The 14,422-nt window shown below is 42.1% G+C and overlaps 1 protein-coding gene across 3 annotated transcripts in view; it reads right to left on the reverse strand.

Annotated features, from left to right (window-relative positions):
* Positions 1–8,913: 8,913 nt before the first annotated feature.
* Positions 8,914–14,422, reverse strand: part of S1PR2 (sphingosine-1-phosphate receptor 2) — a 58,919-nt gene continuing 53,410 nt past the window's right edge. For all 3 annotated transcript variants that reach the window (XM_075858961.1, XM_075858962.1, XM_075858960.1), the window contains one exon: positions 8,914–12,667. In XM_075858961.1, the coding sequence (XP_075715076.1) occupies positions 11,502–12,545 (1,044 nt within the window). In that variant the 5' untranslated portion in view covers positions 12,546–12,667 and the 3' untranslated portion in view covers positions 8,914–11,501. The remainder of the gene's footprint in view (positions 12,668–14,422) is intronic.

Consider the following 14,422-nt stretch of genomic DNA (forward strand, 5'->3'; position numbering starts at 1 on the left):
GCACATAAACAACTGTTTCCTTCTTATGTCAAAACTTCTAGAGAGAATTCCCTAAAAACTATAATAATAAAAATAAAATGTTCTGGACATCAGCTACCCCAAAACATCACCTGTAAAGGAGATACAATGTGAAATTCAGATATTACTAAGGACAATCATACAGTTAAACTTGTATGACCGATGTCACATTAATACTAAAGAAAGAACAGAAAATTTAGTAGCAAAAAATTATAACAAAAAAAATACTCTTAAAGGCATAGCCTTATACACTATTAGGGAATTCTGAGTTAATAGAAAGGGGTTCATCATTCATAACCCTCATCTATTAGTCAGAGCAGAAAGCTGCTACAAAGAACAACTCACTCTCTGAAGGATCCAGCGTGCCATGCATTACAAAGGCAGCTCTTTGGTTTCAATGAGGACTGTGTAATTCTTTACTTTTCCTGCAGTGGCGCTGCAGGGGAATTGAACACTTGTTCTGCACAGATTACAGCTGATTGCTGGGGTCCAAACCTAGGGCAATCTATGGCCAGTTTATTTGTCTTGTGGGGTACTTCTATCAAAAAGGGATTGTTTAGGCTGACAACCCCTTAAAGAGTTGTACATATTTGTGTTGAAAAACTTGTACAAACTAGGAGAACTGTTCCTGGAAACAGCATAGAATGGCTATTAGGAAGGGTCAGAACATAGTGAACTTTTTGATTTTGTCATGTTGAAGCAAAAACGATGTGATAGTTAGCCAAATGGGTCCTCTTTCAATTTTTAGGAGTTTTTTTTCTTCTGGAAATATCAAAGTTCAACAAAAATGGGACCAAAATGGGACCAAGACTTTTCGCAAGACAGATATGGGACCAAAACTAACATCACACATGAATGGCCTTTATTATTGATGGTCATGCTGTAGATCCATCCCAAAAATGTCCTCTGTGAGCCTTGGATGAGATTGTGGTATCAGATACTTGTTGGGAAGCAATAGCATAGTACTAAGTACAACTAGCAGTTATTATATTGTAATAACATGTATGGTCATTTTTTCCCCAAAAATGAATGCCCAGTGGGGACTAGCAGTTCCCATAGACTTTAGACTGTCAGCAGAGCTCACCATAAACAGCAGGATACACAGACAAGAAATTAAAGGGGTTTTCCCATCAGGGACATTTATGACATACCCACACCTGCCTCTAGAATGGCCCCCTAGACCTTGTTCTACTTTTTTCTCCTGCAGCTGCCTCCCGCTGAGCTACGTTGTTTTCGTAACTCCCATAGTAGTGAATGGCAGTTACGGAAACAGCGTAGCATGCGAGCTACGCTGTTTCCGTAACTACCATTCAGTTCTTACGGACACAGCGTGGCTCAGCGAGGGGGGGCCCCGTTCTAGAGATAGGTGGGGGTCCCAGAAGTGGATGTGTCATAAATGTCCCTGTTGAAAAAACCCCTTTAAAGGGGCTTTCTGATAACTAATATTGGTGCCATATTGATAGGATATTCCATTACTTTATGATCATTCGGGGTCTAATTGCTGGGACCCTACTGGTACCTAGAACCTACGGGGCCCTCTGGCTTTTACAACTATATAACTCCCAACCAGGCGCTGTGTCTGATATGGCAATACAGCTCTATTAACCTGAATGGGGCTGTGTTGCAGTTCCTACACAGCTCTAGGCCAGTGGGGGCTCTACACGCTATGGCTCCTTCATTCTAGGGATTGTTGGCAATCAGATAGTGATCGCACATATAATATTACTTGTCGGAACACCCTTATAATATCCAAGCCCTTCTTAAAAAAGGAAAAAAGCTACAGCTGAGTGGCTACCAAGTGGTTTGTGATCATTCATTAACTATAGCTATGTAGAAGGAGCACGTTTTTCTCATAGATAAGGAGATAACATATATAGTACTTGTGAAGGACAAATGGAGTGGAGTTTATAGTTTGCAATTCCATTCAAAAGTAGAATATATTCCAGGGTCTTAACACCAAGGAATGACACCAACTTGGTAGAGAAGAATATCAAGTGTCATAAATCCTCTTAAAATCACACAATACAGGGCATGTGACATTGCCCAGTGGGTCACCTGAGTTTCTGTGTGTCGCTACGAGAAGTTGATTTCAGCTTTGTTGCTTTGGCCGGTGGCTAATTTATTAAAAAAATCTAAAAGTAGCTAGTGATATTAGATGAGTGTAATAAAACACCCAAAGTATCACCCCCTTTACAATCATTACTAGGACTAAGAGCATTTAGCTCCAATTTTATGAGTGCCGTTTTTTTGTGTGACGTAATTCTTCTGAACCGTAACCCCTGTAATACCGAAGGCCTTTCCAAATTTCACAAGAACATAATTGTACTTTCGGAATGTTCCGGAATATTTTCTTGGCATTTTTATTTCTTCCTGTTACAATGGGTCTTTGTGATGGTACCAATTTGGAACCATTAGTGTTTCACTTTTTTACGCTGAGGGGTTGTACGCTTTAGACAATTCCAATTAGTCAGAAGGTTATTCTTACAATAAGCAGGTCACAGGGTGTCCTATTGCTGGAATCTCCATCGATCAGCTACAAACTGTAAGGGAAACCGTCAACAAGTGTTCAATTCCTCTACAGCACCACCACAGGGGAAATTAAGCATTACACCGTTCTTGTGGAATTTAATAAACTGTTACTGTTTTACATGGATGTGTTGCGTCCTCCAGGGGGAGATACGATCTTTGTAGCCACTCCTAGCTCTGGCTATTATATGAGGGTTCTGAACAGGGGGTCGTCCACTATTAACGTAGAATTTCCTAATATATTTAAAACTGGGTTTCCAAAACCAGACAATTCCTTTAAGTTAGGGGAAGGATGACAAAATTAGCAAACGATGGTCATTTCCCTTTATACTATATTATACACCATGTAATCCTCTTAGGGCATGACCACACGTGGCGGATTTCCTCCGCAACTGTCCGCATCAATGCCGCACAGAATCTGCGTTGCAGATTCTGCTGCGGATCTGCACAAAATGTGCAGAAAATTGATGCGGACTGGCCGCTGCGGACTGCAGGAAAAGTGCTTCTCATCTCCCTATTCAGTGCAGGATAGAGAGAAGGGACAGCACTTTCCCTAGTGAAAGTCAAAGAAATTCATACTTACCGCCCGTTGTCTTGGTGACGCGTCCCTCTTTCGGCATCCAGCCCGACCTCCCTGGATGACGCTCCAGTCCATGTGACCGCTGCAGCCTGTGCTTGGCCTGTGATTGGCTGCAGCCGTCACTTACACTGAAACGTCATCCTGGGAGGCCGGACTGGAGACAGACGCAGGGAGTTCTCGGTAAGTATGAACTTATATTTTTTTTTACAGATACATGTATATTGAGATCGGTAGTCACTGTCCCGGGTGCAGAAACAGTTACTGCCGATCGCTTAACTCTTTCAGCACCCTGGACAGTGACTATTTACAGACGTCTCCTAGCAACGCTCCCGTCATTACGGGAGCCCCATTGACTTCCTCAGTCTGGCTGTAGACCTAGAAATACATAGGTCCAGCCAGAATGAAGAAATGTCATGGTAGTAAAAACAATACGCTCCGCAGCACACATAAGATCTGCGGACTTCATTGCGGAATTTTGACTCTCCATTGAAGTCAATGGAGAAATTCCGCCATGAGTCCGCAACCAGTCCGCCACTGCTCCGCAACAGACAGAGCATGCTGCGGACACCAAATTCCGCTCCGCAGCCTATGCTCCGCAGCGGAATTTTACGCCTAGTCTAAACGAACACTGCTAAATTAAAGTGTAAGTCAATGGACAAACGGCACCGCTGCGGATTAACGCTGCGGAGTGTCCGCAGCGGAATTTCAGTGAAATTCCGCCACGTGTGAACCCGCCCATACTCTTCCATACATAGCAGAACTAAATGTGGTATCCAACATCTAATACAGTTAAATCCAAGGTATCATGGGTCTACAGCACTTATGTCCAAACTCATTTTTGGTTGGCATAGAGGCAGACAGATCTTATGTTGACTTATTTTTTGTGGCTGACTTACCTTTCTTTGTGATTTGTGACCTTCATGCTTTGGGCTAATTTACATTCCATAGCTGGGAAGGGGTTAAAAGGAGTTTGTTATTCAGGTCTGTTAGTAATGGTGGGGAGGAGGACATAGGACAATCTATCATTCAAAAAGGAGGGTGGTTGTCACCAGTTCTAGAAGAAACAGTAGATGAATGAGGCTGAGCTGCAATACCAGACACAGCCCATGGACAAGAGTGGTGCTCTGTCTGGAAGAAAGCAGCCATGTTTTTCGAATCTTAGACAACCCCTTTAAATGGGCTTTCCTGTTTCTGAAAATAAAGCTTATTATTGATAAGTATGCAAGATCTCTGCTTGCATTCGTTGAATGGGAACTTTCATTGTTTACTTCCAGGGAATGAAAATCTGTTTTGGTCATGTGGTGATCCGTCAGGTGCACAGCTCATAGTAAAGGGATCTCTAACTGTACTGTAACGAACCCTGCACCTTTGTGATCATCAACTTGCCAGGACAGATTTTCAAACCCTGGAAGTAGACAATGAAGCGTCACATTTAATGACTGCCAGCAGAGATCTTGAAAATTCTGATGGATTGATATAGAAAGTATATAAAAAAAACAGTCACTTTTAATTATACATTGAATAAAGCTAGAAATCCCCCCCAAATTTTTTTTTACTTTTTTTCTTGTAAAAATTATAAAATCACAACAAAACATTGTTAAAAAAAAGCACAATGTTTTAATATACATTCAAAATATTGTAACAAACATACATCAGCAAAATTGCACCATGGGAAAGATATTACATTTATACAAAAACTTGTAGTGTCTATAAATGGAGGAGGTTGAACATAAACTCTATATGTCAGAACGTGCGATACGTAATTCAGACAGATTTTCAGCTCGTTGTATTCGCAGTCCCTTAACTCTTGTGCTGGAAGCCTGATGTACCTAAAAGTCAGAAAAGCTCTAGTACCATTCATGGACGAAGCCATGAAATACTGGAAATGTTTGTACCGTTCGTAATGCTGACATAAACTTATATATTAATGTACATATATACAAATAAACACAAAAGCAATAAAAAAAAAAAAGAAGCAGACTTAAATAGTTGTATATGAAGTAAACCGTTTGGGGAAACTGATTCACTGTGTGTGTTATATCTAGTGCAGATGCTAAGTAGGCGGGGCATGACACAGGACTTCTCCGATTGGTGTTTTTTGCATCCTTATTTTATGCTCCGCCCCCTCAGGCCCTGCACTAGGCATAGCACAGGGTATTAAATTTACCTGTAGAGTTACTTTAAAGTGGTTGGCTCATCATGATAATAATACAATCCACTTCTACTATAAATCATGCTACAATGTTACCCAGCGATGGTATTTGATAATAGCCTTGTCCGCATGTAAATCTGTGTCTACAAAGTATTATTAATACCTGTAAGCGTATGTGCTGAGGCAGGAATAGAACCTGAGCCCATAGGGGTTGTGGTGATGTAACCGCACAGCATGTGACGTCATATAGATGAGTTTTACCTGCGATTGCACTGTATACATGCGGCCATGTATATTATCAAGCGCCATAATCAGGTAACATTGCAAGATGGGGTATATTAGTAAGTGGACTTATCTGTTATTAACAGAACTTTAAAAAAAAAACTAGCCAACCCCCTTAAAGGGGTTCTCGGCTTTGGACAATCCCTATTTACTAGAAGGGTCTCTTGACTATAAGCTGATTCCAAAGTGTCCCCCTCCTGCTGAGCCCATCAGTAATCAGTTGTTATCTGTGGGGAAACCTAACCGTGTTCAATTTCTCTGCAGCGCCACCACAGGGGAAATTAGGCATTACGCAGTTCTCATTTAAATCAATAGGTTGTCTGTGAAATGCAGGACAGGACAGGTCCTCCAGACTGAGAGAAGCACTTTATAACTACTCTCCATTCTGGCAAAGAGATGAGGATCCCGAATGGAGAATTCAGAATTACATATTCGGGTATATGAAACTGGGTTTGTAAACTGGACAACCCCTTTAACTACATTTGTTTTAGGGGCTATTGAGGATTAGTGGGGGTTGTTCATTGCTGTTTTTTGGTCTGTTCCTCCTTTTTACTGTCATATGTTCCAATTTTGAAACGAAAATAGAATTGGATACATTTTTTTTTAATGGAACATATGTTAGCATATGAGAGGACAGACCAGATCTAGTCTTCATTATCCCTGGGTGACAACTGGTAGAAGTTTTTGAGAAGCTTTCAAGTATTGTCCATGAAACTGATCGGACAACTGCAGTGCCTTGTACGTCAGCCCAGCTGTCAGCTAAGGATTAGGTACTAGATGGAAGAAGCCATGTCATTAGAATTAGGGAGAGGGGCGTTATATTGGAAACTACAGTACAGCATATCGATGGAACTAGCCTTTAAAGCAGAAGTCCCCAACCTATGTTTTCTCGAGAGCCGCATTCAACGATACCAGGTGGTGTGGAGCTATCTTTAAAAAAAATGTCTATAAATAAGCTTGACCAAACTCATATCACTGTAAAAGGGGTTTATACGATTATGGAAAAAGGGTCTACTTTGTTCCAGAACAGTACCCGTCTGGGGTTATTTTTGGTGTTGTAGCTCAGTCCCATTCATTTGCGGTGCAATACCAGACAAAGCCTCATGTTTAAAAGTGGCACTGTTTCTGGAAAAAAAAAAAATATCACAGACTTTTTGGCTAATCTCATACAACTATAACTACTTACTACCAAAAACGAATAAATACATATACAACGTCCAAGCAGAAAACCTTCGCAGTGATATTGTATTGCACCAAAGTCTAGTTTGACAGTATTGGCCATACTGGCAACACTGACCCAAAATCCGAGTATCAGTGGTATGGTTCTTAGCCTGCTGTCAACTTCCATTTGGGTTCTGACCCAGGTGCCAAGGTATCTATGGTGGCATTTGTGCATGATAGTATCTGTAACTAAGAGCTACATGCGAATCCTAAGTCACTGGTTTGGGAACACTGCTTTAAAGGAATTGCTATATACAGAGCTGTATTGGTTGGCTTTGCTGGCTTGGCACAATCCCCACCTCTACTATGGACTACTATTTGGATTCAGATTATTTTACTTTTTATTTTTGAAAACCCACATTTACCCTATTTATTCTATGACTAAATTGACGTCACAGTACTTGGTAAAGTATTTTTAATAAATCATATACACAGTATATAATTCACATTTCTATTGCACTGTAGCCTATAGCTTAGACATTGAAACAATGAATATATATATATATAGTAGGTGTGTATTTTTTAACTGGTCCTTTGTTGTCAGTTACATAGTTTCTGACATGTCCACCATTGCAGCCATTAATATTGCTCCAGTGCATCGAAAATTACAAATAAAGCCGCTTTCCAAATAGTGCTGACTAAGGCCCCCTGCACATGACCGTGCCCGTAATCACGGTCAGTAATTACGGGCATGACCGGCCACGGACAGCCACCCGTATTGCGGGCCGTGCTCCCATATAAAGTATGGGAGCACGGTCCGTAAAAAGCAAAAAATAGGACGTGTCCTATTATTTGCGGAGCCTTTCTACGGCACGGACACCTTCCCGTAAATATACGGAAAGGTGTCTGTCGGCCATAGAAATAAATGGGTCCGTAATTACTGATGAAAACTACGGTCGTGTGCATGGGGCCTTAAAGAATCCTTCCACTTTATGTATATAGCTCCTAGGTTGAGAAGCCCCCTCCCATTGCCCCCTCTATAGTCTGTAGATTAGTAAGAAGAGGAGGCAGAGGAGGTTGAATAACACATGACTGCAGGATCAAACTGGTAGTGTGTAGTCATGGAGACACATAGGTCTGCATAGGAGCTGTATACACAAAACGGTTGAAGATTTTTAATCGAGACTATTTGCAAAGTTGTTTCCGTTTTTTTATTGTTGATGCATGAGCGCAATTAAAATGATCTTTATTCTAAATGACCTGAATAACAAATATTTAGGCGCTTGCAGCCCATAGTAACAAAGTAGCTTAGACAGGAAAAAACACATTCTCTCTTGTGGGAAAGACTTCTAAGGGCTTATTCAGACGAAAGTAAAATACGTGCGTGCAACGCGCGTGATTTTCACGTGCGTTGCCCGTAGCTATATTAGTCAATGGGGCCGTGCAGACATGGCAGCGTTTTTTGCGCAGCGTTGCTCCGTTGCAAAAAACTCACGACATGTCCGTTGATTCAGCGTTTTCAACGCATCACGCACCCATTGAAGTCAATGGGTGCGTGAAAACCACGCATGTCGCACGGAAGCACTTCCGTGCGAACTGCGTGTTTGCGCAACAGCTGTCAAAAGGATGAATGTAAACCGAAAAGCACCACGTGCTTTTCTGTTTCCGAACATCCAAACGGAGTGTCTTTGCGATTAGCGAAGCCGGACAAGCGAACCGAACTTCACCGGGTTCGGCCGAACTCGATTTGGCCGAACCCGGCAAAAAAATTATCGGTACGCGACCTCAGGAGATAGTCACTGTCCATGGTGCAGAAAGAGTTAAACTGTTTCAGCACCATGGACAGTGACTACCGATCCCAATAAACATGAACCTGTAAAAAAAAAACGAAGTTCTGACTTACCGATAACTCCCGGCTTCTTCCTCCAGTCTGACCTCCCGGGATGACAATTCAGTCCAAGTGACAGCTCCAGCCAATCACAGGCCAAGCACAGCCTGCAGCGGTCACATAGACTGGCGCGTCATCCAGGGAGGTGGGGCCCGATGTCGAGAGGCGCGTCACCAAGGACGCGTCACCAAGGCAACGGCCGGGAAGTTCTCGGTAAGTACGAACTTTTTCTTTTTTTCACGGCATTCACTGTCGAGGGTGCTGAAAGAGTTAGCTCTTTCAGCACCTTGGACAGTGACGGGCGTCGACTAGACTCATCTCTATGATGGCGGCTGCGCGAAAATCACGCAGCCGCGCATCAGACACGGATGACACACGCAGCTGTCAAATGGTGTTTGCGCGCGCAAAACGCCGCGTTGTTTGCGCGCGCAAAAACGCAACGCTCGTGTGAATCCAGCCTAATACTGTATTCATACTCTATGGGAGAAAGCAGTAACCATCCTAGTTACATGTCATACAATCTCAGTAAAGCCAAGGATGGACATATCAAATGTGCAACCTGTGCCGCCGGGAGCCCATTATGTGGGGTGGGGGGGGGGGGCACTGCCACCCTAAAAGCAGCTTCTTACTGTCGGTTAGATTGCATATAAGGGACTGAGCTGACAATGGCTCAAAATTCTTGGTAGATTGTTAGATACACGTAAGTGGGGCTCTATGATGGGCCTATATACCTTTCTTGCATGGAGGCCCTCTTCTGTCTATGTCCGCGCCAGAGTGAAGCTGCTCATCTGGGCCGGCAACACAACCAGGCAAACCTGGCCAGATGTTAGGGCTCAGGGGTGCATGGTAATTTTGTTAAACATGTTCTAAGCTTATAAAGCGGCTGGTGGCGTAGACAGGGAGTCCACTATGACTCTGTCATCCAAAGGCCCACACATACCTGGAGCTGGCACTACTGCTCGAATACTGGTCAATTTGCCCCTATCTGGAAGCGATATAATATTTTTCACTATAGAGATGCTATAGGGGCAAGTTATCTTCAAGAATAAGAATGTACTTATCCATGGAAATTCATTCCAGTTTCTCAATTAGGCTAGGGATACACAATAACCAATGGGTACCGGGCCCCTTCAGACTTTTTTTTTCCATAGGGATACATTGAGATTGCGGTAATCCTGTGATTTCACCGCTAGTCGTGCGTAACTTAAAACCTTAAGCAAAACTGAGTTATGCTATAAGTGATTTAGACTCCTACACGACCTTTTCTGCAGATTTCGTTGAGCAGTGCCGTATAGCCCTGGAGATACTAAGTGAGGATGGTTACTAATTTTGACCTAGTCTCCAAGGTTTAGAACATATTAAAAGGAATCATAATCATAATAATCCTGTTATTTGATGTATGTTGACATTAAGACTTTTTTCACTTCCATTTCCTGCTGGGATGAGAAAGTTCCCACAGGATGTCTATGAGTGCGGTTCTGTTTTATGTCTGTCCATAACAAACAGAGAATCTTTATTGGTGTGACCAGACTTAGAATTAACAAATATTGTCAAAATGGGAATTTTAGTGGCTTTGTTTTATATTAAAAGAGGTTGTATGAGAGAAGATAAAAAGGTCTGCTTTTTTTTTTTTTTAGAAACAGTGCCACTCTTGTCCAGAGGCTGTGTCTGGTATTGCAGCTCAGCTACATTAACTTGAATAAGGATCAGCTGTAGGACTAGACACACCCATGGACCAGGGTGGTGCTGTTTCTAAAAAACACAAGACTGCCTAAACAGTGCAATAAAATCCATTACAGGTCATTGTTTTAATTTCTGATGACATCATCATTTTAATGACTGCCTGATTCCTTCAAGATAACTAACCCTATCTCCAGATGATAAGACAGTAATATAATGAAAAATGTGCTGAAAAGAGTCTTGCTGTATGGTCTTAAAGGACGGGAGAAATTCCCATTCTCGGGGGGAGGAAATAGAAAATGGGTATATTAAAAAAATTAGGGAAATTTCTAAATTGATACAATTTAAAAAAATGCATATATGGTTAGAGAAGTCTATATACGCTCCATACAGGCCCAACACCATTTTTCCTATGATTTGAAACAATACTGTAAATTCTCCAAAAAAAAATGCCAACTAGTGGTCTTATTCTGTCAAAAGTCTTGAGTGAACAATTAATTTTTTTTTTATTTTTTTTTTCTGACCAGTTTTTTTTGCGGGGGGACCTATTATTGTTTGCAGAAACAGATATAAGCAATTATTGTTTCAGATTTTAAGTGCAGTATAAATTATAATTACATAGCTATGATAAATTTATTACATTTTCTGATAGTTTATAGGGTTATGGAATTTCCTGCTTAAAAGATACAGGGTAGAGGGGATTATTTTCTGATATTAGTGTGCAACATGGTCTTAGTTTTTTCTTTTTTTTACTTTTTAATTTTGTAATTAAAAATGTGAAAATGTGATTCACTCACTACCTTATAACAACATTCATTGCATATGACTTGCTAGTCTTTTTGTGCACCTATTTTTGGAGTGTAAAATCACCCTTTCGATTGCACAGAGAAAACTATAATTGCTTTTCTTGTCCATGTCTACATATATTTTCACATTCGGTTGTGCCACACTAATTGTTTTACTTCAACTGCAAATATAAGTCAGAGTGCTAAGTTATTTCAAGAGCTTTTCACTTAAAGGACTGAGCTCCAGAAACCTGGAAGGATAAAGTGTTTCAAGCCCAAAATGAAAAGAAATGCAGAGAGACATCATCGATATACCTTCCCATATCTGGTACTCTCGTTAATAGATCATAACCTAATAACCACCATTTTTACTTCAAGATATCATGGTCCTTCAGTCCAGAAAGCATTTAGAATTTGTAAGGATCCTAATCACACAAACGTATTGCAATCCTTTATGACAGGTGACGTGGGAAAATAGTGTTTTTGTGTGCAACGTTCTAAGGAGCTAGAACTACGTAAATGGAGCATGCATTTATCAGCATTTCTGGTCTTTCGCACATAGTTCCAACAACAAAGCACCCTCAGAAATTCCCTTCTCATTTCTTTGCTCCTCAGAGTGTAGATGATAGGGTTCAATGCCGAATTCAAGGTGGCCACCCCAAAGAAGTAGTCAGCTTTGTAGAGAATGTGACAGGATTTCACTTTACAAGACACATCCATAAGGAGAATAGTGAAAGCTGGAAGCCAGCAGATAATAAAAACTCCAAGGACTATTGTGACTGTTTTTAAGAGGGCAAGAGTCTGTGGTGCTGCTATCTCCGCATGGCTTGACTTTACAATGCAATATATACGGACATATAAAATGACAATGGAGATAAGTATAATAGTGAAGATAGTAACTACGAACAAAATGTACTTTTTGGCATAGAGAGGGAAGACGGTGGAACACTCGTCCAAGTTTCCAATGCAGTTCCATCCAATGATGGGTAAACCTCCGATGACCATTGAAATAACCCAACAAGCTCCTATCAGGATGATCATCCTACAGTTCCTGTCCCTGCTGTAGACTTTGACTTTAATGATAGCCACATGTCTTTCAATGGCTATAGCCAACAAACTAAAGACGGAAGCAGCTAGCGTTGTGAAGGCTGTGCCCTCACGGATAAACCAAGCCACAGGAGTCAGCGTGAAGGTGGCTTTACCAGATAGAAGAATATTTGCAATATAGGCACATCCGGTGAGAAGATCCGAAAATGCCAAATTTCCGATAAAAAAAAACATGGCAGAGTGGAACTTCTTATTCCGCCAAACTGAAATAAGGACAAGTATGTTCTCCAGGATAATGACACAGCAAATGATGATGAAGATCACGGAGATGACCTCTCGAGAAGAGCTGTCTTTTTTAACCCCTTTAGTATAGTTATAATGTTCATAGATCTTGGACACATTCAGGTATTGCCTATAGATGCTCATCCTGGCTGTTTTGGTGGCCTAAAGTTGGTCAATTGTTCTGCAAAGGATCAATGCTGGGACAGCAGAAGAACACTGTTTAGTCCATTCTCTGCTTTTCCTAGATATATCTTCTCTTCTGTGATCTAAAATTACATGTAAAATACAATAATGAGTATTGAATAAGTACAGCACAGTAGTAAAGGGAAATACAGAACTGAAATACCAAGAGCCCTATACAACTAGAAAGTTGGACCCTTTCCCCCAAGCAACCTGACCCTTTGTAACCTGAAATGTTAAAATCTTAAAATGAACACATTATAATTAAGCTATAATACATCTGCGTGGGTTTTTCTAATTGATATGTATGTAAAGAAATATGATTAAGTCGTGAATTCTGATATTTAGATCCCACTGTACAGAGATGGGTGGCGCTACATAGGCACTGCTCGTCATTTAGATCACAGTTTCCCAACCTTTTCGGACTTGCAGCAAAAAAATTATTTCCTCAGGACACCCCTACCAAAAATTGTTTAGAGAAAGACAGAAAATGGCTAAAAACAAGCACTACACTCTTAGGGCTCATGCACATGACCGTCACCATGTGCACGGCCGTGATTTTCGGGTCGGCCGGCAGCGGACTGTCAGCCGCGAGCCGCCCGCAAACCGCGGGCCATGAACATGGCCGCGGCCATTATTTTCAATGAGCCCGACCCGCAGAACACGGCCGTAATAAGACAAGTCCGTTCTTTCTGCGGTGTGGGCTCCAGGGCCATGCACGGACCGTAAAAACTACGGTCGTGTGCACGGCCCCATAGAAATGAATGGAGCCGCAATTCTCCCATGGATTTTCGGGGGAACTGCGGCCGCAAAAGCACGTTCGTGTGCATGGGGCCTTATGGTATGTTCACACAGCATTTTTTGTAAGGCAGAAAAAAATCTGCGTTTCAGGCGGATTTTGAATTGACAGCATTATCTGACTTTTTCTTTTTTGTGTGTTTTGCCTGCGTTTTTTTAAGCCTTTGTATCTAATGCAAATGACGCAGGCAAAAGAGCTACATACGAGCGCCGCAGGTTTTTTCTGCCTCCTATTAATTTCAATTGCAGGTCAGAGGTGGAAACCACTTGAAGACCATCAGCCCACACTCACAGTAAAATTACCATCAGCCCCCCACTCACAGTAAAATGACCATCAGCCCCCCCACTCACAGTAAAATGACCATCAGCCCCCCCACTCACAGTAAAATGACGATCAGCCCCCACTCACTGTAAAATGACCATCAGACCCCACTCACAGTAAAATGACGATCAGCCTGCCACTCACAGTAAAATGACCATCAGCCCCCCACTCACAGTAAAATGACCATCAGCCCCCCACTCACAGTGAAATGACCATCAGCCTCCCACTCACAGTAAAATGACCGTCAGCCCCACACTCACAGTAAAACAACCATCAGACCAGCACTCACAGTAAAATCACCATCAGCCCCCACTCACAGTAAAATGACCATCAGCCCACCACTCACAGTAAAATGACCATCAGCCCACCACTCACTAAAATGACCATCAGCCCCCCACTCACAGATTTCCACTGTAGATAGTGCCACACAGCCCACTGTAAGAAATGCCACACAGCCCCTGTAAGTATTGCTACACAGCCCCCTTGTAGGTAGTGACACACAGCCCCCTTGTAGGTAGTGCCCCAAAGCCCCCTTGTAGATGACATCCCCCTTCATGGACGGAGTGCTCGATGTCTCTGTCCATATATGGACAGTGACATTAGGGGCAACTCCTGAAGCGGAATCCCCGTCCACAACGTGGCCGATGCTGTGACCGGGGATTCCACTCCAGGAGAAGCCCCTGACGTCTGTCCATTTATGGACAGAGACATCAAGCGCTCC

Source organism: Rhinoderma darwinii, chromosome 3, assembly GCF_050947455.1.
Source record: "Rhinoderma darwinii isolate aRhiDar2 chromosome 3, aRhiDar2.hap1, whole genome shotgun sequence".
Lineage (NCBI taxonomy): Eukaryota > Metazoa > Chordata > Amphibia > Anura > Rhinodermatidae > Rhinoderma > Rhinoderma darwinii.